The 24,964-nt window shown below is 40.5% G+C and overlaps 1 protein-coding gene across 1 annotated transcript in view; it reads right to left on the bottom strand.

Moving 5' to 3' along the window:
* ANKFN1 (ankyrin repeat and fibronectin type III domain containing 1) overlaps nucleotides 1-24,964 on the bottom strand; it is a gene marked incomplete at both ends in the record, with an annotated part of 57,218 nt that overhangs the window by 12,719 nt on the left and 19,535 nt on the right. The window contains 8 exons of the mRNA XM_083874784.1: nucleotides 717-883; nucleotides 2,944-3,159; nucleotides 6,377-6,493; nucleotides 7,104-7,236; nucleotides 8,356-8,455; nucleotides 14,225-14,332; nucleotides 17,576-17,666; nucleotides 18,280-18,377. Of these exons, the coding sequence (XP_083730910.1) occupies nucleotides 717-883; nucleotides 2,944-3,159; nucleotides 6,377-6,493; nucleotides 7,104-7,236; nucleotides 8,356-8,455; nucleotides 14,225-14,332; nucleotides 17,576-17,666; nucleotides 18,280-18,377 (1,030 nt within the window). The remainder of the gene's footprint in view (nucleotides 1-716; nucleotides 884-2,943; nucleotides 3,160-6,376; nucleotides 6,494-7,103; nucleotides 7,237-8,355; nucleotides 8,456-14,224; nucleotides 14,333-17,575; nucleotides 17,667-18,279; nucleotides 18,378-24,964) is intronic.

Below are 24,964 nucleotides of genomic sequence, written 5' to 3'. Positions count from 1 at the left end.
TTTCCTCATGCAAAATTCTCAGCTGGTTGCTGAAATGATGTGAGATTAAAAAGCTCCAGAAAAAGGTCAGTAAAATGTGTTGCCCACTAGGCAAAGACCAGGCAGTACAAACAGGGCCCTTGCCAATGGATAAGGGAAGCAGTGGACGAGGGGAAAATTACTTTCCCAGAGCACAGCAGTTTGCTGGCTGGTTGCGTTAATGAATATGGTTTTCAACTGCTGTGTATTTGCTGTGGTTTTGGGTGAAAAAACTCAGATATCACACAGAGAATAAACAGAAAAATTCCCCACACCAACACCCCATAATCAGTGAAAATCCATGGAAAGGGTGACACTGAATCCACTGAAGGCTGAGTCAGGGCTGCAGGCTTCCATCTTCTGAACAGGTCATTGTCCCTGTGCAGAACTGGAATAACCATGGAATACCATCCTTAGAAACCAGTGGGCCCCTATCCATGTGTTCTGGACAAGTCTTCAGACTGCTGGGAAAACTCAGGTGCACTTGTTTAGCTCAGCATGACTCTGGGGTGGCACACACTGGAGCCAAACCCTTCTGCCACACTCCAGAGCCAAACCGTGCTGCCACCTACGATTTTGCAATGCAGAATTGCTTTGGCGTTAACTTTTGATCAATTGTTTCAAACTTAAAACAACTCTTCCCTCTTTCTCTCTCTCTCTATCTATCTCTGTGTAAGTATATCCATATATTCACTTACTTGGAGACATTGCTGTTGTCTCGGATTTTGACGTGACACAGGACATTGGGCAGCTTCTGCAACACAAGCACCTTGATCTGATCCACAGAACTGCAGAGTTTAAGGTAACCCAGATACAAGCCAGGAGGGAGGCGCTGCTGACTTCGTTTGTGATAGGAAAGTATGTCCTGTTTTAAGGGAAACGGTCCTACATAAAAATCTCATCTTTTTTTCCACGTAAGCAGAAGAGTTTGGGAGCAAAAAAGCAACAGAAGTTTTTACAGCTGTCATTCCCAGTTCAAAAAGCATTTAAGCACATGCTTAAGCATATGAATAATCTCTGGTAGTTTGGGTGCACTTTGACAATTTCCAACTTAAAGCCATACACAGGATCTCTCAGGTCTCCATGTCATGCAGGAATTGGCTCTGACAACCTGAGGTTTCAATCTTCTCTAACTGTGGTGTTTAAACTGGCTTAAATAACCCCCACCTCTGCTCCTGTCTGATCATTTCAGTGGTGAGCCGGATCAGGGAACTGAGTCCTCTGAAAAACAACTTGGGAAAAGGAGCAGTTGTTTTTCAGCAGAGCAGTTCCCTGGTTTGGGTTTTGTTTGTGGCTGCACAGAGGGAGCAGAGCAGCACTGGGGAAGAGCTGGGAGAGAGGGGCTGCAGGAGCCAGGACTGTCCCCAAGGAGATCCCAGACCACATCTCTCCAAAACCTGCTCTGTATCACCTGCTGTCAACAGGAAGATCTCTGTCAGCATGGGGGCTGGTAGTTTGCAAAATTGAATTAGTGGCAGCGTTTTCTGAACAAATATCTTTATCAACAAATAGAGCTTAGAAGAAATTAGTATTGATGGAGAATTTGCTTTGGCCAGGAGACATTTTTAGGGCTATGTCTAGCAGTTCTCCAAAACTACCTGAAAAATGATGTCTGCTGCCATCCATCCTGAGAAATGTGTGCTTCTGCAGTGGGTGAGGATTAAGACACCTGGCCCTGTGCCTTTACTCTTGGAACCATCAAATTATCTGCCAGTGCTATGCTTGGCTCTGACCAGTGCAATTAGACCCTCATTTTCACAAGCACTTCATGAACAAAATACCCACTCGATGATTAAACAAGTAATAGAAGAAAGGGTGGGCATTAGATAGGAATGTGTAAACCATTAGGGGAACATTTTTTCCACTAGGATCTCTGTGGAAATCTGATCAGGCCTGTATTTGGCTTTTCCTAATATAAAACTTTTGCCCAGATTGACTATTTTCTGCACCTTTAACACATTGTAATACATTAACTCCAGCACAGATCAGGTAAGTTTTATTGTCTTTTGGAAATTTTTTAACGTTCCTAAAACCTGGTAACATATATTTTGATTGCCTGTCACTTCCCGGTATGAGAAGCAGAATCTGTGCCCAAGAAAGTGCCTCTAATTGAAAAATTAACCACAGCAGCCATCATCTCATGGATAGTGCTAAAGAAAGGACTAAGACAATGATTGGCCTTGTATTTTGGGTAACTGTGCAACAGTTTTAGGGAGACTGGCTGCTGTTAGCTACAGAAAACATGTATTAATCTAAACATGAACTGTCCCTGTTTGTTTAATGTGAGTTCAGAGATAATTCTTGATGCCTCTCAGGGATGGTAACTGAGCTGAGTGTGCCAAGCAGCTTCTGAGATCCGTCCTTACCTCGGCATTTCTCTAATTGCAAGTCTAGGAGTAAGTGATGCAGAAATTAAAGGAGGGTTATGGTCAGTAAAGGATTCTTTAGCAGCTATACCAGGCTCCAAGGAGCCCTGAACCCCACAGAACAAGTTTATTAAACAGAACACTAAAGTTTAAAACCTAGATTTAGTTTTCAAGGTTGGATGGAAAAATCTTACGGAGTGTAGAAGTTCTAAGTGTCTGTATAGGTGCTTAAGGACATCCCAGAGAATTTTAAAGCTTTTTTATATCCCTTGCTACAAAATTCCATAGCCTGGTTTCCTGAAATCAATAGAAACTACTATTCTCTGCTAGGACTTTGGAGTAATTTCTTTAGAATCTCACGGATATTTTGAATATTAAGGATCTGATCCCAGACCCACTGGAAGTAATATAAGTCTTTTCTCTCAATGGGAGCCTTGCCATTAATTTTATTGGGCACTGGACGAAGGCCTAAAATTCTACAAGAGGCTTCCAAAAATCAGGGCTCTGGCACAGGCTTCACAAAAGCAAATAACACACAATAAGAGAAGCAAAGTACTACCTGGATTGTTATAAGCAAGATGTCTAATGCTGTTGGCTCCTCTGGAGTTGAAAGGGATTTCCTCTGGCTTTGTAGTTTGGATATCTGCATCCATTTGCCATTGAAAAATGAGTACAGACTCTCCACTTCTCTTACAGTAACTATCAGGATATTGCCATGTCGATCCTTGATGGGCTCATAAAAAACTCTGCCTAAATTGTGAGTCCCCAGCAAATTCTAGAAAACAAATATAAAATGAAAGTTATTTATCACATATCAGGAGAGTGGTGTTTGAAACATAACTTTGTGATCATTGACGTCAGTCCTGTTGACTTCACTGAGAATGAGACACACTGTGTTTCTCAAACCCTTGTCTTGTATCATTTAGTGACAAAAGGAAATGTTTTTCCTTAGGTTGTGTTTGTGGATTGAGTTGTGGATCCTCTGATGCATTTGGTCCAGTAGTGTTTACTCCAATGTTTAATGGAGAACCTCAGAAAGACTATTATGATCCAATGCCTTTGTAAAGGGCAAATTGATTCACCTATTTACTACAAAGAAATTCACTAATTTGGGCCAAACTTCCTAGTTTTGCCCAGTCATGTAAAGAAGAAGGATGTAATTTTTGAAAGCACTCATTGTTGGTGTGCTGGTGATTCCTTTGACTTGAACTTAGGAGCTGGGTGCTTATCTGAACCTTCCCAGGACTAAATGTCAGAGATCGTATAAAGTTCTTCCTCTTTCCCCAAATAATTCATAACAGATACTTCAAATATTTTTTTTGCTGTGTTCATTAACTATAATCTCCCTTCTCTGTTCTCCGTTTTAAAATTATTCAGATTATTTTCAGCAACAAAAGCAAGAGACCCTCATGTTTGTGCTGAATGTAAATAACTCTGGAGCTAAACTGTGGAGTGTGTTTGTGAAGTGCAGGATTTGGAAAGACATGAACCCTTTGACTTCAAATACCAAGAATGTGCTAGACAAAACAGGCAGAAACTAACAAAACTACCAAGGCAAAGCTCTCCAGGAAAATATGTGAGGATTAAAGAAAAGTAATTTTAAAAGACTCCACATAAAATACATATTTTGGTTAAAATCCCTTTCCTCACACAGTAAGGCATCTGCTTATAGGTGCAAACACACTCAATCCAGTGACCAGCCACTGACGAGATTCCCAGATGTCTTAAAGAAAAATGCCTAACATTTAAAATATGCTCATTACTTTGTGATTTTTCAAGAGATCTACAGTAAGCTGGACAGGGAGAAGGGCAGTGTAAAATGAAAACTTGAATACACAATGAAGCATGTTGTATCTTTAGGGAAGGGCTGTACATTAACTTAATGACATTGTAAACTGATAGATTATACTGTAATTAATTATCTGCACTGAGTAGCCAATATTTACTTATCAACTTTAATATTATTTAATTGTCTATAAACTCTCAGTAGTCAGCACAGTGCCTGGGTTTGGGTGGCATTAGTTGTCTATTTTAGCTTTGTGCATCTCTTTCCAGGGCAGACTGTTGGTGTCGATATAGAACTCTGCCTTTCCACTGCCTTTTTAAACTGTTCTGCCTTTTGGGGTTTGTCTCCTTCTCTGACTCTGGGTGTCTTGAGTGCCCATTTTGTGCTAATCCTTGTGTCTCCAGCTGGGGCAGATCCTGGCAGTGGTCCTGAGCCATCTAATTGTCATATTAATCACTTCAGCCTGTGAATGTGCCCAGATGAAAACGAACAGTTCTTTACTGTCACTATGTTGTGAATGACATTCCAGCACAGGGAATGGGGGACCTACAAATATCAATATGGGACTGATTCATACCCTAAAACAGTTTTGTGTCTGCTGAGCTTGCTACCCCATCCCTTGAGTTTTGTTTGGTGGTAACAACAGACAAAGTTGCAGTCCCTGTTGTCTCTGAGTCTACTGATCTAGTCCCTGAGCAGCTGTGTCATCACTGATCTTTTCCATTCTGCCCCAAATTCCTGTGGAGTCAATTTATTAACTGCCTCAATAAAAAGTATTCAAGCATAATAAACTTTATTGAGATCCTTCCACTGGGGGATCTCATCAGGCCACACACTGCTCCAGGCTGGCAGTTGGGTGACAGTCCCTGTGTTCCTCAGGGACCAAGCAAACAGAACACACATTTAGGGCAATAAATTTGGCAAAACTTCAGCAGGGCAATGCACCACATGGGCACATTTGCTGTGTCTCTGTGTTTCAAGCTCTGCACTTGGCATCTCTGGTAGCAAATAAAAGCAGGACGGGAATGTTGGGTATCTCCCCATGCAGTTTGCTGTTAAAGGGGATCTGCACAGGGGGAATGACCTGAACTAACCAAATGTGTGCTACCTGAGCTGAGCCAACCCCACTGGGGGAATATTCACGAGATATAGTTAAAACTTTCTCTAGTGACAGCTCAAAGGACTGACAGGCAGCTGCTGCCTAGCACAGGTGGTTCTCCAATAAAGGTGCAGCAGGCTGGCATTGATGTATTTCGGGGCACTTTGGGGAAATCAGTCCAGATGTGGTTGCCCAGGAAGGCTTGCTCACCAAAAGGTGTAAAACAAACCCCACATGCATATTGTTAACCTTGACCCCATGTGTGTGGCTCTCCCAGGTGCTGCACACCAGGTTATTGTGCTGGCACAGCCTGTGGGGTGAGGTGTGCCCAGCACAGTGCCCAGCACTGAGGATCTGCAGCAAGGCCAGGACTGTACCACAGATTTCCTGGGAAGCTTTGCTGACTTCAACAAAAGGTAGAAAGAAGTGAAGCCTGGATATGCTTTTTTCTGTAAAAACCGTGCACGCAGCTTTTTGAAAATGTATTTTCCCACAAAAGTAACTATTTTAATGGACGTGTCTGCCTGCCATCTAGAGATTTCATGTTGTCGTGAAACCCAACTTAACTCAACTTCAAAGCTTTACAATAAAGGTAGAAATGTTCTGCTGGAGAAAGTGTAATTTCTATTTGCATAACAAATAGTGAACTGAGACACAGAAGGATTTTAGTGACCTGTTCAGTGCTACTCAGGTTGCATCTGTAGCAGAGGGTGGAATAGAACAGACTTTAAATGCTTTATTAATAGATTAATAATTAATAATGAATAGGCCTGTAAGAAGCTTTTGAGTGACAAATATTAGGATTATAACTTTGAATTCCCAATCTGCAAATTTACAGGCTTCTCTGCCTGGTCATTATTTACTGCTTCATATCTGTTTGTTTCTTTGTCTGTTTCTTTTGTTCTTTCTTCCTATTGTTTTCTTTTTTCCTTTGTTATTCCTACTCTTTACTTTTAATGTAAATCCTTCCTGGCAGGAGAGGCTCAGTACTCATCTGGAGATGAGAATGCTGCTCCAAAGAGCAGTCCTAGGGACAGCTGGCAGCTCTGTGCCTTGGAGATCAGAAAGTCACTGAGCTACCAGCCAGAAATATGCCACGGGACCCACCTGTAGCTGTGCTGCTGCTGAAAGCATCTTCTGCCTGGCCTGGAGGGCTGTGGAGGAGGACACAGACACAGCCATGTTCTGCCTCAGCCACCTGATGTCATCCCACATGCAAGACAACTGCAAAAACAGATCCACTTCAGCCACTTCTGATTCTCAGCATTTGCAAAAGCAAAAGTGATACTAAAATGCATTTTGGATTTGGAAAAATCAGTAGATATTGCAGACTTTGTATTTCTGCAGACAGCAATAGGCTGATTGGATAAACATGACACAGATACTGACTCAGACACAGAAGGTGTTCTGTAAACATCATGAACCTGTTCTAATTGATTGTGGACAATTGTGCAAAACTGGTTTACTGTATTTTGTGGTGTAAAAAAAGTACTGTAAGACAACTTGAGTGATGGCACAACCACAATACCAGATTTAAAACCCCTGAATTCTTTAGGCTCTTGCTCTAAATGTCCATAAAACCTGCAAGTATCCACATAACCATCACTCATCTAGGGTCATACCTTAAGAGTTAATTGTATCACTGTCAGTGGCCCAGTCAGGATTTAATCCACATGACTGGTTTGTGAAAATTGCCTTTAACATGAGTAATGAAGCATTTCATCATTCAGCTTTTTAATGACATCATTTCATACATTCAGAGTGATGAGCTAAGGCCCATGCATTGCTGGCAACAGATTTGCAAAAGCAATAGATGAAATTAGACTCCCATTACCTTTGTGAACCACAGGAAATCCTGCATAACTGAACTACTGTGAGAGTCATCGATTTCCACAACTGGGATGTGATCTTCATTGGTTACTAACAAATTGTCTTTGTAAAAAAGTATAACAGATAAGTAGAGTCCCCTGAAGAGAGAAGGAAACACTATCAAACACCTTTCATGTCTATTCACATCCTTGCCAAATTTAGTCAAGGAATCATAGATGTTAAGTTCTGGGGAGACAAAGTGAATCATCTGGTATAAAAATTCTGTGTAATATAAGGTCATGAAACTTCAGTCAGTGGATTCTGAAAAATATTGGGGAAGTTTATCACTTTAGATGATGTAAGATTGCATGACTCTAAGAGATTATGGATTTGTGTGAGCCACTGACATCAATTTCAATGAGAATTTTGCCAGAGTACACAGTACACAATGGAGGCCTTATGCCCTTTAGAAATCAGAAATTTTACTAAAAATTATCATTAATGTCCTTAGTTCTGCCCTCCTTCAGAGCAAATCTGAAGTAACTAAATTGAAATCAGGTGGGTTATTATGGATTTATATTGATATAATTGAGTGTAATTTGGCCAACATATCTGCAAACCTGTTTATAGAGATCATTCCTTTCAATATTTACCCTCACAATTAGTTACACATGTTAAGTAGTTACTGCAGGGAATTTAAAGACCCTGGAGAGCTCTTCTGAAAGAATCAAACTCTCATCAAAATGCAAAGAAAAAAATGCAAATTCAACACTCCTGGCAATGAAAGAAGAAACAATCCAGAATAAGTGACTTCCATTAGCTGAAACAAATTGTCAGGGCTGAGAGTTGGGTCACAGTGGGCTGCAAACCCAGCTGAGGATGTCAGTGGACTATTCAAATGTTATCTGAGCTCTGTGCTTTATATTGTTAATGAATAAATGTTGTAGTTTCCTTAAAGAACAGCAACAGAGGCAGTGCTTTCAAAGAGCTCCGTAGCTGCACTTTGGGTTTGCACAGAATATTTCACTCTGTAACAATTTGAATTCACTTCCAAAAGTAACAAAGAAAAAATTCTATTGATTTCAGTAGGAGGTGGAGCATTTTTTTCCTGTCAGCTTCATCAGTCTTACACATCTGTGATTTTGTCAGTTCATCCTGACCAATTGCTGTCTCATCAGCAGTGGCATATTATCACGTATTTCTAAGGTGCTTTTCTCTAATACACAACAACAACTGCGAAAATTCAGAATGTCTCAAACATAGAAGGAATGACAAACCTTTTCAGAGTCTTCACAAACTTGTTTGATGAATGGAAAAGGTGCTTCAAGCTTCTGGAAACCGATTGCTTTCGACCAGCGTTTTGTAATTTAGAACTTTCTGAAATGGGAAAAAGAAGCAAACCCAACCCAGCTCTTAAATTTCAGCTAGTGTCTCATAAAAAACCTTTGTTTCTTGAACCACAGTACTAAATTTCAGTCAGTGCCCATTACATTCCTTTCAAAAGGCAACATTTAGAAAGATGCTCAAATGCAGCCCTTTGATGGTGTTTTCATTAACTCAGTGATACACAGCAGCAGACAATTTCCTTGTCTGCAAACTCAGACAAGATAAAGCTGTTTTGCTCTGAGGCAAGCTTGAACCAGCCCTACACACTCTTAATGTTCAGAAAGGATGGGGGCTTTGCAAGTGGTCTCAAAAACCTGAGAAGGGATTTGGATCAGTCAGTATTTTAGGGTGTTGAAATTTCTAAATTTCTTACCTCATATAGCTTAAGTTTCTAAGAAATTAATAATCGGTGCCCTGGCTGACACTGACATTGCAGCATCACCAATGTAACCTAAGGAAAAGTTTTAAGGAGACAAGATTAACCCTCATCTTTCTCTATATCACATTAAATGCATCTACTGTTGTTGGATTTTTTTTTTTTTCTCCATCACAACAACTTCCACTCGTGTATTTCCTTAGAGCTTCCACAGTTAACCTTGGCTCCCTAATAATCTGGAGTCCAAGGAAGAGGTGTTAAACTCTTTTGTTCACTTCATGTCAAAGCTGAGACCTGCTGTGTGCCTGCCAGCATATCTGGGTCAGCTCTCCAATAGAAGAATTTTATAAAATTGTCCCAATGTTCTAAGAGAATACTGTTAAATTTTTATACATTGCATTCTTTTTTGATGAATTGGACTTAATGTCTTCCCTTCTCTCATGCACGGCCTTGTAAGCCAAGGAAATATCTTGCCATGGGCATTGAAAGCCCTGAGTTCTGTGTAAGAGCTGTGAACACCTGTGTGCCTGTGAGCAGGTTTGGAGGGGACACCAGGAGATGGCAATCAGGGACATTGAGGACTTTACAATGTACTGGCAGTTGTTGTTCATATCTGGATTTGAAAGCAATGGGCATTTAACACTGTTTGGGTTTGGTTTTTTGCAATGTCTGTGCTGTTTAATGCTGTTATAGAAAACCAGCAGAAATACTTTGGAAAATACAGTCAATTCTTCAGATATTTGCTGTGATATGAAAAGAAAGACAAGATGAAAAATGTCCCTGTGAAAGCACATCTCACTTTTCCAGGATCTGACTGTTTATTTGGATGAAGCATGGATCCCCAGCCAGACTGAAGTGTGAAGCATATTGAGGGATACCCTTCTCTAGTGGCAAAAAACCACAACTCCTGAAGAGCCACTTCTGAAAGCTGCTGATTCTCTGCTTAGGTGTTCTCAGAGTGTTTCCCACTTACCTCTGGTGCAGAATAGGAGGTGCCTGTCTGTGTCTCCCTGGTGAGTTCTTGTCTTGAATATTTGAAGAGCATCTAAATTTACTGTTTCCAAAACCCCATCTGTGGAAGTGCTCAGCTTACTTTAAATGCTGAATAAATTTGCACCACGATTGGCACCAGCAAACAGGCACATTGTTAGCAATAATTACTGCTCTGTGGAACAGCGAGCACAAAGAGAACAAGGTTCTGTTGGGGGTGAAATCATACAGTTCAGATGTATGAGTCTTATTAGATCATCAAATTCATTGTCTTTCCAGTGCAAACTTGTTCTCCCTGGCATATTCTCCAATGCACTCTTCAGCTTAAACCGACTTATCCAAATCCATGACTACTCCTTTGTTTTCTTCTCCTTCTGAAAATATTCTTCTGTATTTCTATCCATATCTCCTCAGATAACGGTTATTTTACTGTGGACCTTTTTCAGTGAATTGCAGTGATGTAAACCAAATGCTACATGAAAACTCCTATCTTACTGTTTCCTTCTTTCAAGGTTAAGATCAATTTAGGAATATAAATTCCATTCTAATTATTTTCTTCTGTATTCCCTCCATCAATGCAGAGAGAATGGAGGAGGAAATTACTGAAGGCAAAGCAACATAATTTTGTATAAAACACCCTGAGAGTGCAGCATTAAAATAAGAGGGCACATTACAAGTGAAAAATATGTTATTGGTCGATTCAGTGGTTTGGGTTTACTCCACACAGCTTTGCAGAAGCCAACAGCAAAAGAATTAATGTAAAATTAGATGGAGACTGTAAACTCTCCTATATTGCTATTTGCTTTTGTTTTGCAGTATTGTGTGTGTAGAAGCCAGAAAACAGGGAGCTGAGATTAGAGGATAATTTGGATTTGCAGGAAATGGAACTTTGTCTGTTACTTAATTAACTAATAAATAACATAGAGTAACCTTCATGGAAAAGCATCAGTAGCAACACAGTAAGTTTATATTAACAAATGATACAGCAACTGAGCTGTGAGCTCTTTTAATAGAAGCCTGGGAGTGAGCACATAGCAGCCAAGATGGGAGAATTTCCACTGATTAGATTTAAATCAGAAGCATTCAAACCTGGACTGAAATAGGCAATTACATAAAAAGGTGTATTTATGACATTGGCAGCCTTTCTCTTCGAAGGTAGAGGGTGTATGAATATTTCTTTGCAGTTTTTTATGTAAATACAACCCACACTTAAAAGCAACCTCTTGGAAGAACAAGAACTACGTTGCCCCCTCAAGCTTGTGTGCATTTGGGGTCTCTTCTTAAATTCCCAACCTGAACTTCCCAGGCTATAGCTTGGTTCTCAAGTATACTTTTGTATAGTCTCACAAAGAATTATAATCTAAACATCTTAAATGCCCTGAGGAATCAGAGATCCCTCTCTTGGCTAAATGCAATTAAAACTATGTGTTCTGCTTGTGAATCAAATTAAAATGAGAACATTTTTATTTCACCTCTGACTTGTCTAGTAAAATACATTTCAACTGAATTTCAGAAGAAAAATATCTGGTAAGAATTCTACTGAAGAGTTGGGTTCCTTTCTAATGAAGTGTCACACAATTACTTAGTCCACTCTGAATTGTTTAGAAAGAAAGATCTACAAAAAAAGGAAAATACTTAAAAAATATATTTGAAGTGTTGCCAGGAAATACAATTGTAGTAACTCAGTTATGATAGTCTGTAGCATAGTATTATCAAGACAAATGGATGACTGTTATTTGTAATCATCAGGGTTTTCCAGAAGATTAAACATATGAAAGCAAAGCTTCCTAAGTAATTCCCTAGGAGATTTCATCATATCACAGAGCAGGTTCAAAAGCAACAGCTGATCTAATTCCAAAAGCTCTTAAACTCACTGTACATTCCAGTGTATTCTTCCTGGTATTTTTGTAAGCTTGTTTTCTCCAGCCCCTGCAATGCAAATCACGGGGCAAAAGGCAGAGCCTGAATGAACAGACCTGGGGAAAGGATCTGCCTGGAATGTGGGCAATGTCCCCTCCCAGATCCCACAACCTCAGCAGCACACAGCCTCATCCTCCAGCCCCTCTGGCTTCTTAGCCTTTTGCCTGCCTTGCTCAGATAATCTCAGGCCATTTAGATTGATTGCTCTCATTTTTTTCCACCTTTCTGTCACTCGTCCTGTGCTCTGAGCCAGCCTGAGCGGGACATTCCAGGCAGGAGTCACTGTGGGGACAGCCAAGGTGCCTGGACACCAGGTTTGGTCCCAGCTCTGTTCCCACTGAGCTCTAATTCCTGCACAGCCTCATTCTGCTCTCACAGTCCTTGTAGGCAGGTTCAGGGATCTTCAAACAATGTCCAGCTGTTACTGACAGCTCTACAACAGATGGGGCAAACAGAGATCACAAGGTTGGCATTAACCAGGATGTGGTAAAGGGAATCATGGCAAAGAACAGGAGAATGCCTGGGCAGGTCCTCAGCCTGTGTGTAAATAGCAGGGCCATGCTGACTTCCACCCTGTCAGTCAGTCATGCTAATTTACATTAATTAAGAATAGAAATCAAGCCTCTGTATAACATGAAGTGAAAACTGTTATTTTGGGCTTTTATGTATAGCAGCTTATCTCAGATCCTTGATCAAACTCCTCAGATTCCACTGAGGTTGATAAATATCAGAATAAAATTTCTGAGTCAAAGTGACATCATAATTCTTACTTTTCCTGCAAACTTTGTTTTGATTCCTCACCATATTAGTGAAATAAAAGGGATTGACATCATCATATATTTAAGGCAAGTTCCAAAGGTTCTCCTATGATGATGCCAAGCTGATTTATCCAAAATATACTACTGTGTAATGCTGGCATTACAAGCAATTATGAGATTTTTACTTGGTTGGAGGCAAGGGTGTTGCTCAGGCTGACTCCACAGTGTGGAACTGCCCCATGTGAGGTCCCACAGCCTTTCAGGCATGGAAGAAAATGTTCTGAGTTAAACACATTTTTCTGTATTGTTATTTATTATTAAAGGAAAAGGTGTTAGGAAATCAAGAACAGAGTTGTCTGTGCTCAGTTTTGAGACTTGGGTTAATTTCAGGGGCAGTGGAATTTTATAAGAACCAGCACTGGTGTCAAAATGTCAAAAGAAGGAATTTTCTGCATGATGTTTATAACTGCTTCTGTTCTGGGCTGCTATGTCAGTAAAACAATTTATACTAAGAATATTTTCAGATGTTCCATCGCTTACTCCCTGTTGACTGGAAAGGTGACCTGAAGGAGCTGAGATGGGCACTGACACCAGAAAGGACAAACTGTACCACAAAAAAAGCCTTCTTTAATAGCACAAAAACCCATGTAAGAGAGATAGAACGCATCATCTGTATTTTCAGTATGAAGACCACCTGCAAGTGATAATTTTTGCATGAATTTTAATTAGAGAAACAACATTTTCTTGCAATATCTCCTTTCCCTTTCCAAGCATCATAGATGAATAGTTTGAGTTGCTATGGTTACAATGGGTTGTGTCAGACTCTGGATTAGTGTGATGGTTACAAATTTGCACCCAAAGAACAAAGGCTGCATCTTTTAATTTCAGCCAGATGATTTTAGCTCAGAGTATTTCTATGATTTTAAATCAATTGATGCAACTTGACAGAGCAGTCATACTAGGTGAAGAAAAATGAAAACTTCATGACAGTTTAACTTTTCCATTTAAAGTAAGTCCCTTTGCAATGAAGCATTATTCCAGTTAGAAGTTTATTTTAAAAAAATAAATAGTACTTTTCAACAACCCATATAGAACAGGAGTTTTTATATAGGCTCTAAAAAGAATGCCAAGCTGTTGCCTTGGCTCTTGAGCTATTAAAGGCACAGTCTGTTTCTCATGAATGAAGATTGGCTGAGATTTGAACTCTCTCCTAGTTTTGATCCATTCCGTTTTGAAATGTAGCAATCTTATCTCCCCGTTACATTGTGCAAGTATTTTTCATTATGGATTGGCATGACATCCACTTAGTGTCTTCCATTTGGAGGCAGCCAATTCCTCCCTTTTGATCCAAACCAGTTGTTAACTGTCTAAAGTATTTCTTTATATGAACAAATAAAAAAGCCAGCTTTGAAACATTTCAGTGGAATCCTGTGTGAAACTAATTTGTAGGGAAAAACAAATCAATAAGTGTGTAGGATGTGGAGGGAGAAAGACTGTGCCTGTGTGTGTGCACATTGCAGCCTTCAGATGTTTTCATCCAACTAATTTCAAGGGTTAAGAGCGAGATAGTGTGCTAAAGTGATTCCAGATGGGCCAATATTAATATCTTTCTTTTCCTGATGAATGAGAAGGTATGACCTAGTTAGAAAACTGCTAAAATTACAGGCGCCACAGAGGCTTCAGCTGGTGCCCTACCACATAGATATTTCTCCTTACCTCTGCAATTATAGTGCTGATGAGCTGCTCGAACCTGCTGAAGGAGGCGTTCCAGGGCCTCCGTGTGTCCCCTGTGCCGAGGCTCTCTTCCACTGCAGTCTTTCCAGTCTATTGAACAAAGGAAATAAACAGAAATGAAACACAAAGGTGCAGGAGAGGGTCTAAAAATATTTTCTTGCCTCTGGTACTTCTCGGCCCTAGAGGAGTTTTACGTCTCAGCAGGCAGGAGTCGTTTTTAGGGCTGTTGTTCCTTGTACACTGAGTTTTCTTTGCCTTGTGCCAGCTGGGTAATTAATCATAATGATTATTAACAAAGAGCTCACAAGCAGCTCTGAGAAGCTCGTGTAGTGACTGGCTTGACAATGGCTGTTTCTCTCTATGAATGAGCTCTGGTGCTGCAGTCAGTGTCAGCCTGTCCTGACACTCGCCCCTCACCAAAGCCACACAACGCTCCTCCTGCCACTGCTGCCGACACCAGGAGGCTCCACAACTCGCCAACAGTTCTGCGAAGCAGAAATGAACATCTTCCTACACCCAGAGCTTGCCCTGTAGCCAGAGAAGCATGCTTGGAGTAAAATCCCTTCTGGATTTCTGCTCCAGGCCTGAACAAATGCTGGCAGTCCCTGCCCTAGAGCCCACAGGCTGCTCAGCACTGCACTCCTGAGGCAAAAACCTGCTGCATTTATCCCACACACCTCCAACCTCCAACAGACTGTTTTCATTCACTTGCTGCTTAATGAGAATCTCAGTCTTTATTTAAAAAAAACAAACTCATCACAAATAGGAAGAACCTGTCTGTATCAGAAAGGAGCTCTTTAATTCCAGACTTGGCTATTTTCATACTTTGATTATAATGAGAAAAGCTCATTGCACCCATTTCCTAGCTCAGAGGAATGGTGGATCAAGGTATTAAGAGATCTGTCTGCACAGGAGACATGATCCCATCTTGCTGGCACAGGGGCCATGTACATGCTCATAGCCACCAGCAGTTTGCTCACTCACTAAATATACAGATCCAGTTTCTAGTGCAAGTTTGGAGTCAAGCATTCCTTCCAATGGGCTCACTATGCCAGGGATATAAATACCTGTTTATTTACATTTAGTGCAGCAGCCAGAGTAAGCCCCATGAAAAGTTGGAAAGAGAAGACATTTGGTACCCTGATAGCCTGTGGGCAGTGTGACAGCCGCAGAGGGGCTGTCCTGTGTGTTCTCTTACTGCAAACACCAGGGCCAGCTGCATTTACTGCTCTGTGTGGGAGAAATGTCCTTAGAGCCCCTGTGAGCAGCCAGGAGGGACCAACTGGAACTCACCAGTCACAAAGTGCTTCGGTGTTATCAGACTGGTAGAGCTGCAAACAACATCCTGATTTCTCTACCCCAGTAGTTTCCAAACTTTTTGAACCTCCAGATGGCTGACTACCTTAAAAATGACACAGAAACCAGACCAGCTCTCCTCATTGTCCATCACTCACCTGCCAATGAATAAACCTAGAAATGTTTCTGTTTGCTGGGATTTCACAGAGAAGCTGCACAGCATTGGCCAGCACCTTCCAGGATGCTGCAGTGTGTGGAGAAAACAGAAGGACAAATGCTGGTGCTCACTGTTGTCACACACAGACACCTCTCCAAGAGTGTCACCAGCCTTTGATGCTCTGGATCAGCATCAGGCCCTAAAGCTTTCCTTTCCTTTGCATATTCTTGTGGCTGCTGTTACAGACAACTTTGTAGAGCATTAATGTATTCTCATTTAAATTTTAGCTTATTTTATTATGCAGCACTGGTGTAATGTCAGCCTGCTGCCTCCTTGCCAAGCACAAATCTGCTTTTCAAAACCCATGGTGAAGGCACTGTGTGAATAGGGAGGTTCTGCCCCCAGTAACTGCAATGGTAAATAACATCTTGTCTCTCTGATGTGAGTATTACTTAATGAAAAGATTTTGCATTTAGGCTCTGCTGGTCTTAACTCTAAAGCCTAAGTATGTGGCCCTAAACCCAGCAATTCCAAAACTTACTGTGCTCTTAACACCCTGAGATACTGTACAAGGGGAATGAACAGAATTCTCTCCATGGCTTTTGTGCTGATCCATTAAAATCTGCAGGAAGATTTTTCCTTCACACCCCAAAACTTTGGAACTGGCACATAATGTCAGATTTCAGCAAGTTAATAGCAGGGGGCTGTAAAAAGGGAAGAGAATGCAATATGCTGAAAGCAAAATTCACATCATACGAAGTTGCAGTCTTAAATACCACCTGTCTTGCCAGGAGTGCTCCTTCTGTGGGGATATTTGGCTGAATAACTGGCAGCTACTGTGAAAGAATCTGTCCCCCAGCTGATGTAAATTTTGGGTTTCTGGGGCCAAGTCCTGTATAGTTACACCTGGCTATAGTCAAGGTAATTGCACATCACCAAATTATTCAGTTATCCACAGTAGATTTTTTTTCCCATGATTGTAGCCCATTTTTGTTCTCAAGCAGAATGTTTCTTTACCCTAGTTCTGATGTTGTTCTGGAGAAAACACAAGAACAAAATTGAAGCAAAATGGGACAATGGCAATGCAAAAGCCTTATTTATCCAACCCTCTTCATTATGACTACTGAGAATAGGTACAGCTTGTTATATTTTTTCACATTAGCATGCAAGGTTATTAAATTGCTACGTTAGCCTAATAAAAACTAGTGTTAATGCAATAAAAGGAAAAGTCCCACTTTACTGCATCAATACAAGGGGAGCTGTAATACACTGAGCCAGTTTGGCAAGTCTGGAAAAGCAACTAACAATACAATTTGATTATAATAGATTAAAAATTATAAATGACAAATCATAGCCCTACTGGAGTCTGAGAAGACTTGTCAGAGGTTGGAAAAGGAAGAAAGGCTTTTGGACATTTCTGGAACATTTACAGGCTACCACTGTGTGTGTCCACACTGGAGAATTTTATGTACAGGATCCTGTAAGAATGGTCCAGTGAATGGGATCTGTAATGCTACAAGGTAAAACATAAAACTACATAAGATAATCTAAGTGTTTTGCTTCTAGCAGCTCAGAATCAGGTTTTGATCCATTCATGTACTGAAAAATGAAGTTCCATATATCAGAAATCTCCTAAGAGAAATGAAGATTAAAATATTTCTAATTTTTTAAGTGTTAATGACTAGACAACAATTTTCTGTCAAGAGATTGGAGAAGAATAAAATATGAGACATAAATATCCATAAATTATTTTTGCTTATTTTTGGGGGGTTGGAAGGAGTTGACTTTTATTATTTATTTCACTCCTAGATGACATGCCAATTACATTGTGAACTCCAACATCACTAAGCAAACTGGGAGAGCAGACAAACCCAACCTACTTGAAGGAGAAGCATATTCAGGAGTAGATTTGCATGGAGGTCCCCATCCTCTCATGTTGTAGGCTGACACACGGACATAATATCTCTGGCCCTGCAAATGGAAACAGCTGGAGTCAAAACTATCACTGGACTCAAAATCTTGGCTGTAACAACTGCAAAGCAGAGCCTCACAAAGATTTTCTTTTTTCAGTGAGAAACTTAAATAGCTTTAATCATTTAAATGCACCATGATAGATTGAAACACACTACAAAGATTTGAGGATAAGGTTTGACATCCAGTTCTGTCTGATGTAAAAGAAATATACAAAGACGAATAACAAAAATGAGAATGATTGCCATCAACATGTGTATTTCTGGAAGAAGGAGAAGAGAAAGAGTTGTTATTCGAGGTGTTGGTCATCAGAGTCAGGTCTAGATCTCTCAAGAGCCTTTGATCTGCACTGATTATCCTGTGATCCAGAAAACAGCAGCTTTTGCTCCAGTCTTTCCCAATTTCTCCTGGGAATGATAACTCAAAAAATGGTTCTGTTCCATTGTGACTTTTGGGTTATGGCTACCAGACATATTGTGCTCAATCACTGGAACATGTTGCTACAAGAAAGTCTCTGCAGTGATTTCCAAGGGGTGCTGGTGTAAATTCTTGTGTCTTTGTGTCACTGCGAGGACTTGGCCATCAAGGTCTAAATGAGTCCTCTGGAACTCACCGTCCTGAGACCTGTGATGGAGCACCTCAAAGAGTGAAGATTATCCATAATTATTTCACCAGCCAAAGGAGAAAAGTCTTCTGAAGGGCTCCATTCCACTAGAAACAAATAGCAGGAGAAAATCAATCAGGTACCAGTTCAAGCAAAGAAGTCAAAGGACTTGAATCACTCACAGGTTAACTTTTCTCCTAGCAGTTTCCCAGTCCATGTGTATACTAAAAGTCATGCTTAACAGTAATGTATAGCAAATACACAGTAATTAAATTATATCTCTGTGTATGGGAGACAAAACCAAAATATTGTTCAAAAACTTTTCAGGAAAGAATTCTTAAAAACAGACTGCAATACAAATTACTTTAAGTCACCATTTCCCACATTTAAACATTTTCCTTTTAAAGACAGAAGTAGTGGAAAAGAGAAGGTGAAGGAATTGGACCTGTTAATGCCATTTGGCACTTTATACATCCTAACCAACAAAAAGCACTGACTTGCACTGGATCTGCACAGGTGGGCACGGGCAGAGAGTCCTTTTGGCTCCTCAGCCTCACAAACTACCCTTGGCTAATTTGGGTAGGAATATTCTCCTTGGACCAGACAGTCACTGGAGCCTCACAGTTGGTTTCAGTGGTTCTGGCTCCCCTGGCCAGGCCTGCTGCTGGTCTGGTCACTGCAGTCACAGAGCTCCACCAGGAGCTGGTAAGCTGTAGCCACTTTCAGAGGGATTTGAGTGCTGCAGATCCCTCCCATCTTTCTGTCAGCCCAAATTGTGATAAGCACCTTCACCAAAGTGCTCCTGTCAGTCCTTTTCCTGCTGAGCTCAGGGGTTGTGGAATCAGCAGTCCCACTGTCCATACTCTTCCTCAGAACTTGCAAAAAATATTGTGCACATAATGAGCAGACCATGAAATTCTACTGGATGATTTAAAAAAAAGAATATGCACAAGTGAGGAATGGATTGCTGCAGGCAGGAAACCAGCCTTTTTTCTTAAATTATTCCTTATTAATGAGAGGTACCATCCTGGTTAATCCTGGAGTCATACCTCTGGGATTTAGTGATTTGTACCTTCAGATTCAAACTTCCAGGAAAACCTATCAGAACCATAGTGAAATTAATCTCTTGAATTATTCTACAGCAGAAACTGAGGAATCTCATGAATTTCCTGAATTTACACTAAAGAATTCAATATGAAGCTTTCCTTTATTTCCTAAAAACTATTCACAGAATAGTTTTTGTATATTTATTTGTATATTCATTAGTATTGGAGTTAATAATTTAGAATAGATCAGAGGATATAGGCATTTTAATTTCAACATGGGCAATTTTCATCTTCTGGCAGTGTCATACTGGTGTTTACATGTTAAAAGAAAACGGCTTCAGAGGATTTCTTGTTCAGCATATACACAACATTTAACTGCCAGCACATTTTTCTGAAACAGCCAAGTATCAATAACACAACTCATTTTTCCCTTCTCCCCTAATCACTCCTTTTCTATGATTGCAGTTTGTGAATGCAGAGCATGCTCTGCAACATTTTTGTGTTTGCTGCAATGAAAAGAAGATTGGTTGGTTTTTTATATTCTCGTTGAATTTTTTCACTGTGTATTTTTCTAGTTTTCTGTGGGTTTTAAATACCTAATTACTGCTCCCTTTAGTGGAAGATATCTCTGTACATTAGTAGGAAAATGTAGAGACTGTTGCAGTACCATATTGTAGGGTTTTGTTGACAGCTTAATTATAAGAATACTTAAAAGTAACATTGAACTTGATGGCTTGTCAGACTTTCCATTGTAAACCGTGATTTTCAAGGTTTCTAACTCATGTTTAAATCACTGCAGACACTGTACACATGCTGCAGACTTCGACATGTTTTCAGTTTTCCAGAAGGAGAAACCCTGTTCAAATTGCTGAATGTGTTGTCAACAGGCTTGCAGTCACTTCAGACATCATTTCTCTTTTCAAGGATTCATGTCAAGAAAGACAGTGTCACTCAGGACAGATTCTACCAGAAAATCCTGCCTTCATTGGAATCCCCAGGCATCCCCAAGTGTCCAAGAGAGGGGCAGTGGTTGAGTCACACTTCACACAGCACAAAGCAAAAGCCAAGGGTGAGAGAAGTAGCTCTAAGCAGCTTTTGATGTTCCCCAATTTTTAACTGTTCTATGGACTGGAGGTTGCCCAGACATAAACTGGTACTTCAAGAGACATATTTAAATTTGGGTAGCTTACACAAATAAACATTGCAGCCCTGTCCTTGATGTGGGTCCCCTTCCACTTCCATTTGGCATTTAGAGGACTGCTCTCAGTATTTAGAAATGTTGGCACACTGTCTGAAGAGGAGGTAATGCCTGAATCTGAGCAGGATTGTAATCCTGCCTGTCTGCAAGCCTGTGACCAGCAGGAACACCACAATACTGGTGACTAGCAGCAGCATGGCAGCTTGTTCTCAGAAAGAATCAAAAACTGCTGAGTTCAGGGAGAGACGCTGAGTTTCCAAGAGGAGAACAGGCTGATGTAGTCTCCAAAGCCATCTCAGGAGCAACGGGGAAGTCTGAGAGGTTTTGTGACAGTAAATCACAGGGCTTTGCTCTGATCTCCCAGGGCAGCTGGTGTCAGTGAGCCCCTGTCAGTGAGCTGGATGACAGTGGGATGTCCCAGCCCCTTGAGGGACAGCGACTGCCTTGGGAGAGTGACCAAGTTCTCATTGTGTCCTGAGGTGCTGAGGGTGCACCCTGGGTGCCCCCTGGCCCCCACCATACATCCCATCCTTCTCTGTCTCAGCTGTGCCTCTCCTTATGCAGCCACCAATGCATTTTGCATTTTTTTTAGCTTAGCCAGTGGTGGCTGAGCCCTATGTAATTGAAACACAGGAATATGATATTAGCTTGTGGATCAGGTTATGGTTATCATGGTTGAGAATCCTCCTTTTAAAGGATATTTACCTAACAAGATGGTGTGTCCAAAGTTACTCAAAACCTAATTTTCAAATATATTTATTTAAAAACCTCACTTTTGGAAAAATACCCGTCCCTCATTTTCAATAAAAATTTCCATAACTGAAAAATAAATATTTTTTCAACAGCTGTGTTGGAATAGTGCCTTCTTTTCCCCCTCATTTCAAAGTATATCTGTCATAAAGTAACTCATAACAAATTTTTTGAGAATTTTCTTACTTATAATTTTAATAAACTTTTTTCCTCGCATGATTTTACTGATTCAAGTGAGAAGAAGAAGACATGCTACAGCTTTAAAGAAATGCAAATCCATGGAAATAATTTATCACTTAGGTTTATATCTCCTGCTCTGCATTGCCAGTTTTCAGCTCTCTACAGTAATGGCCATCTAAAAATAATCCATAATATTCTGCTATACTGATTCATTTGGCTAGAAACCTCCTAGGAGGACATGGATACCAGTTTTCCTATTTTATAACAGTGAAAATGAAGTAAGGAGGTGTAAAGCACCTTGTTCAGTCAACAGACCCCCCAAAAAGGGGAAAATCCATGTATTAGGCCAGCATTGCTCCCACTGCCTGGCTTTTTTTGGGATATCTGCAGCTCTTCCTGGTACCAGTACAAAGCCACTCACCATGGTCTTACCCTGGTGATGGATCTGGACCTAAAAATTATGTAATTTATGCATAAGCAACCCATCACAAAGATTTATCTAAATCTTTGCCTCCTTTGTGAGAGACGACAGAGTGCTGGGAGAGAGCAAACAGAAATTACCAACCACTTGTGCCACGCTGAAGTCCTTGGGACTTTAAGAAAGAACAAAAGGCTGCCTCACCTTAGCACGTAAATGCTGAATTATAAACATGCTCAAGCATAGAAAGCTGAGGATGAAGAGGGTCCTTTATAAGAGCCCAGGAACAGGAGCTGGTCTTGTAGACTGCACCAACTGTGCTGTAAAGGACCTGAAAGCTGTTGGGTGAATTAAGGATGGAGCATGTTCCAGTCCTGTTCTGAACACCCCAAAGGGCTGCTTTGTTGTGAACGCTGAATGTCTTTGCTGTTGCGGCTTTCCATCTGACACTTCATGTTATGTCAGAGCAGGGCTTTTTTGTGTGTTTAATATATTGGTGACTATGTGTTTTAATGAAGGTGCCCTGTATTCCAGAGCTAGCAAATGCACGATGTGTTGCTGCGGTCGCCAAGATAAGTAGTAATTTTTAAATAAACAGCAGTATAAACAGTTACATAAAACTCATGTAAATTGCTGGCACATAATTTTAGACTGGCTTAAGTTATGTAACTTACTTGTGGCCAAGTTTTTTTTTTTTTTTCTGCCTTTTTTTTTTTTTAAATACTCGATTCACGCACTTTAAAATAAAGGGAGAAGTTTATTTTCACCTGTTTCTTTTCCACTCACAATCTTTCTGTTATACTGAGCATGCCTTTAACAGCTTATCAGAGAGATGAGCAGGGAGATAAAGGGCAAAAGGAAGACACAAAACACTTCCTGACCCTATTGTAGATTCATTCAGGAAAGCACCTTCTCCTGAGTTCAGTAAATAGCCTGAGCCACAGTAGAATTTGTTTCTTGTCTGGACATTTGTTTTCCTTGCACTTAAATTACTGAATTGCTGAGTAGATTAATTAGACTGAGGGAGAGGAGTTCTGTTGCTTCTTGTTGGGGTCTGCAGAGTAGTGCATGGAGCTGGAATTCTGGATTTTATTCCTTCATCTGCCACTGACTTGCTGAGTGACCTTGGGCAGTGTGTTCTGCCACTCCAGCTTTTAATGCAGCCTTGGGCAGCAAAGGTTCTGTCTCTTTCCCCTCCTCCCATGTCCAGGGCCTGGGATGATGGTGGTCTTATCTGCTGTTTCCAAGGGCCCCCAAACAAATAATTGTGTTATTTATTAGCTTCCTTTGAAATATAAAACTGACAGAGAGCACCACCAGAAACCACTTCATGCCATCTTTTTCTGCTTGCTGGTCTTGCTGAAAAGATTTTAATGATTTGCTCTCATAATGTCTTAGCAGCTGGATTTAAGGATGTAAAACACTGGCATTCATATGAATAAAATCAGGATGAAAGACCCTAAACAAATATTTATCAAACAAGTGAAGTGACCTGAACACCAGTGAAAAGCAGGAGGAATCTGTTGGTGTAGAGCATCACCAGCTCTGATGGAAAACATTGTTTGCAGTATTTGGTCAGCTCCTCCTTGCTGTTTTCAACAGTTCTTTCCAGCCTGATTTAAGAAAGGAACCCAATTTTTTTTCAGATTTTCAGTTCAGGTTGCGTTCATGCCTCTCTCATATTTGGAAATCCTCCAATGATAGAAGAAAGACAAATCATACCAGCTGTAGGGACTACTGACATCATGCTTCCATTAGGAAAAAAACAAATGTTTGGCACTGAGCAGTTTGTGCAAACACAGAAGTTAAAACTCAGTCATGGCCTGTGTATTTCTAGGTACAGCTTAAATTAAAACCTGAGCTCCAAACTGCTCTAGTGTTCATTGTTTTGGATCTTAACTATCATTTCAGTTATTTCTGTAAACTCTTTGTACTGGGTTAGTAGGAGCATCAGTAAAGCTGAAGAGGAATGAAAAAAGATGCCAACAAACAGCTCTTTGCCCACGTGAGGCAAACAAGGCATTGCTGTGGTGTGGTGGGGAAGGGCTGCAGGGGGGTTTAAGGGCCTCTCAGCAGAACAAGACAGAGCAGCACAAGACAGAGCACCAAAAAAAGCACCTCTAGATTATTCCTAGAGAGCACATCTTCATTTGGAACTTCCATGGCTATAAATCTTCACAATACTTATTTCAGAGATTTTTTTTTTTTAATAATCAAATACTTTATTTGCAGTAAATCTTCTTCCCCACAGCTCTGGGCTCCTTTGCATTTTACGCCTGCTAACAATAACCGATGATGTTAAATAACCTTTCTTGTGGCCCTGTTTCTGGATGTTCCTTTGACCCAGGCCAGAATACTCTATTTTATGTCTTGACATTTATGGGAACCATTATGACAGCAGGCTGGGTGCCAAAGACACATCTTTGCTTGATCATGGTTTCACTAGTTCATCTTAAAGCAAATCTGCATTGTATAAATGATTTATAAGATACTATTTTTACTGAATTTTAATAAAATTCTCACCAAGAGAATTAAAAAAAAAATCTTTTTTTCTGAAGTATTTGTTTAGCGTTTTCTAAATCCCAGCAATTCTTTATCTGTTTGCAATAAGGCCAGCTATTCCAGTACAAGAAGGAAATTTTTTCCTCTGTTAGTGAAAATGACATTTCTTACTAACATTTTATAAATAACTAAGAAAATGTGCCATGTGGGTGTACATTTCAGCCTTCCAATGTGGGCCAGTGGTTAGAAAGCTACAATGGATTATAATAACAGCCAAGATTTGTTTCTCAGCCCTAAAATGACAAACATATCCCGCTGTGGCCATGGAAAGAAAAGTGAGAGAGAGTATGTGTTAGAACTGTGAGAGGGGATTGGGGAATAAATGGGGTTCTTATGCAGAGGCTTCACATCCTAGAAAAGCTTGGCTTGGGTTCTGCAAGCTTCCCCTCCCAGTGGAAACGTTGTTCTCCTGTGACCTGTGTGGCTCCTGCTCACAGGGGCCGATCTTTGCTGTGAAGGGTGCACGGGGCAGGCTCAGCTTCATCCCAAAACATGACATTAATATCTAATTAATAATGGGCAGCTGGGAAAATGCACACA

Source organism: Zosterops lateralis (genome assembly GCF_965231275.1).
Source record: "Zosterops lateralis genome assembly, chromosome: 18".
Taxonomy (NCBI): Eukaryota; Metazoa; Chordata; class Aves; order Passeriformes; family Zosteropidae; genus Zosterops; species Zosterops lateralis.
Note: the sequence above shows the minus strand (reverse complement) of the source record. Positions and strands in the feature narration are given on the sequence as shown.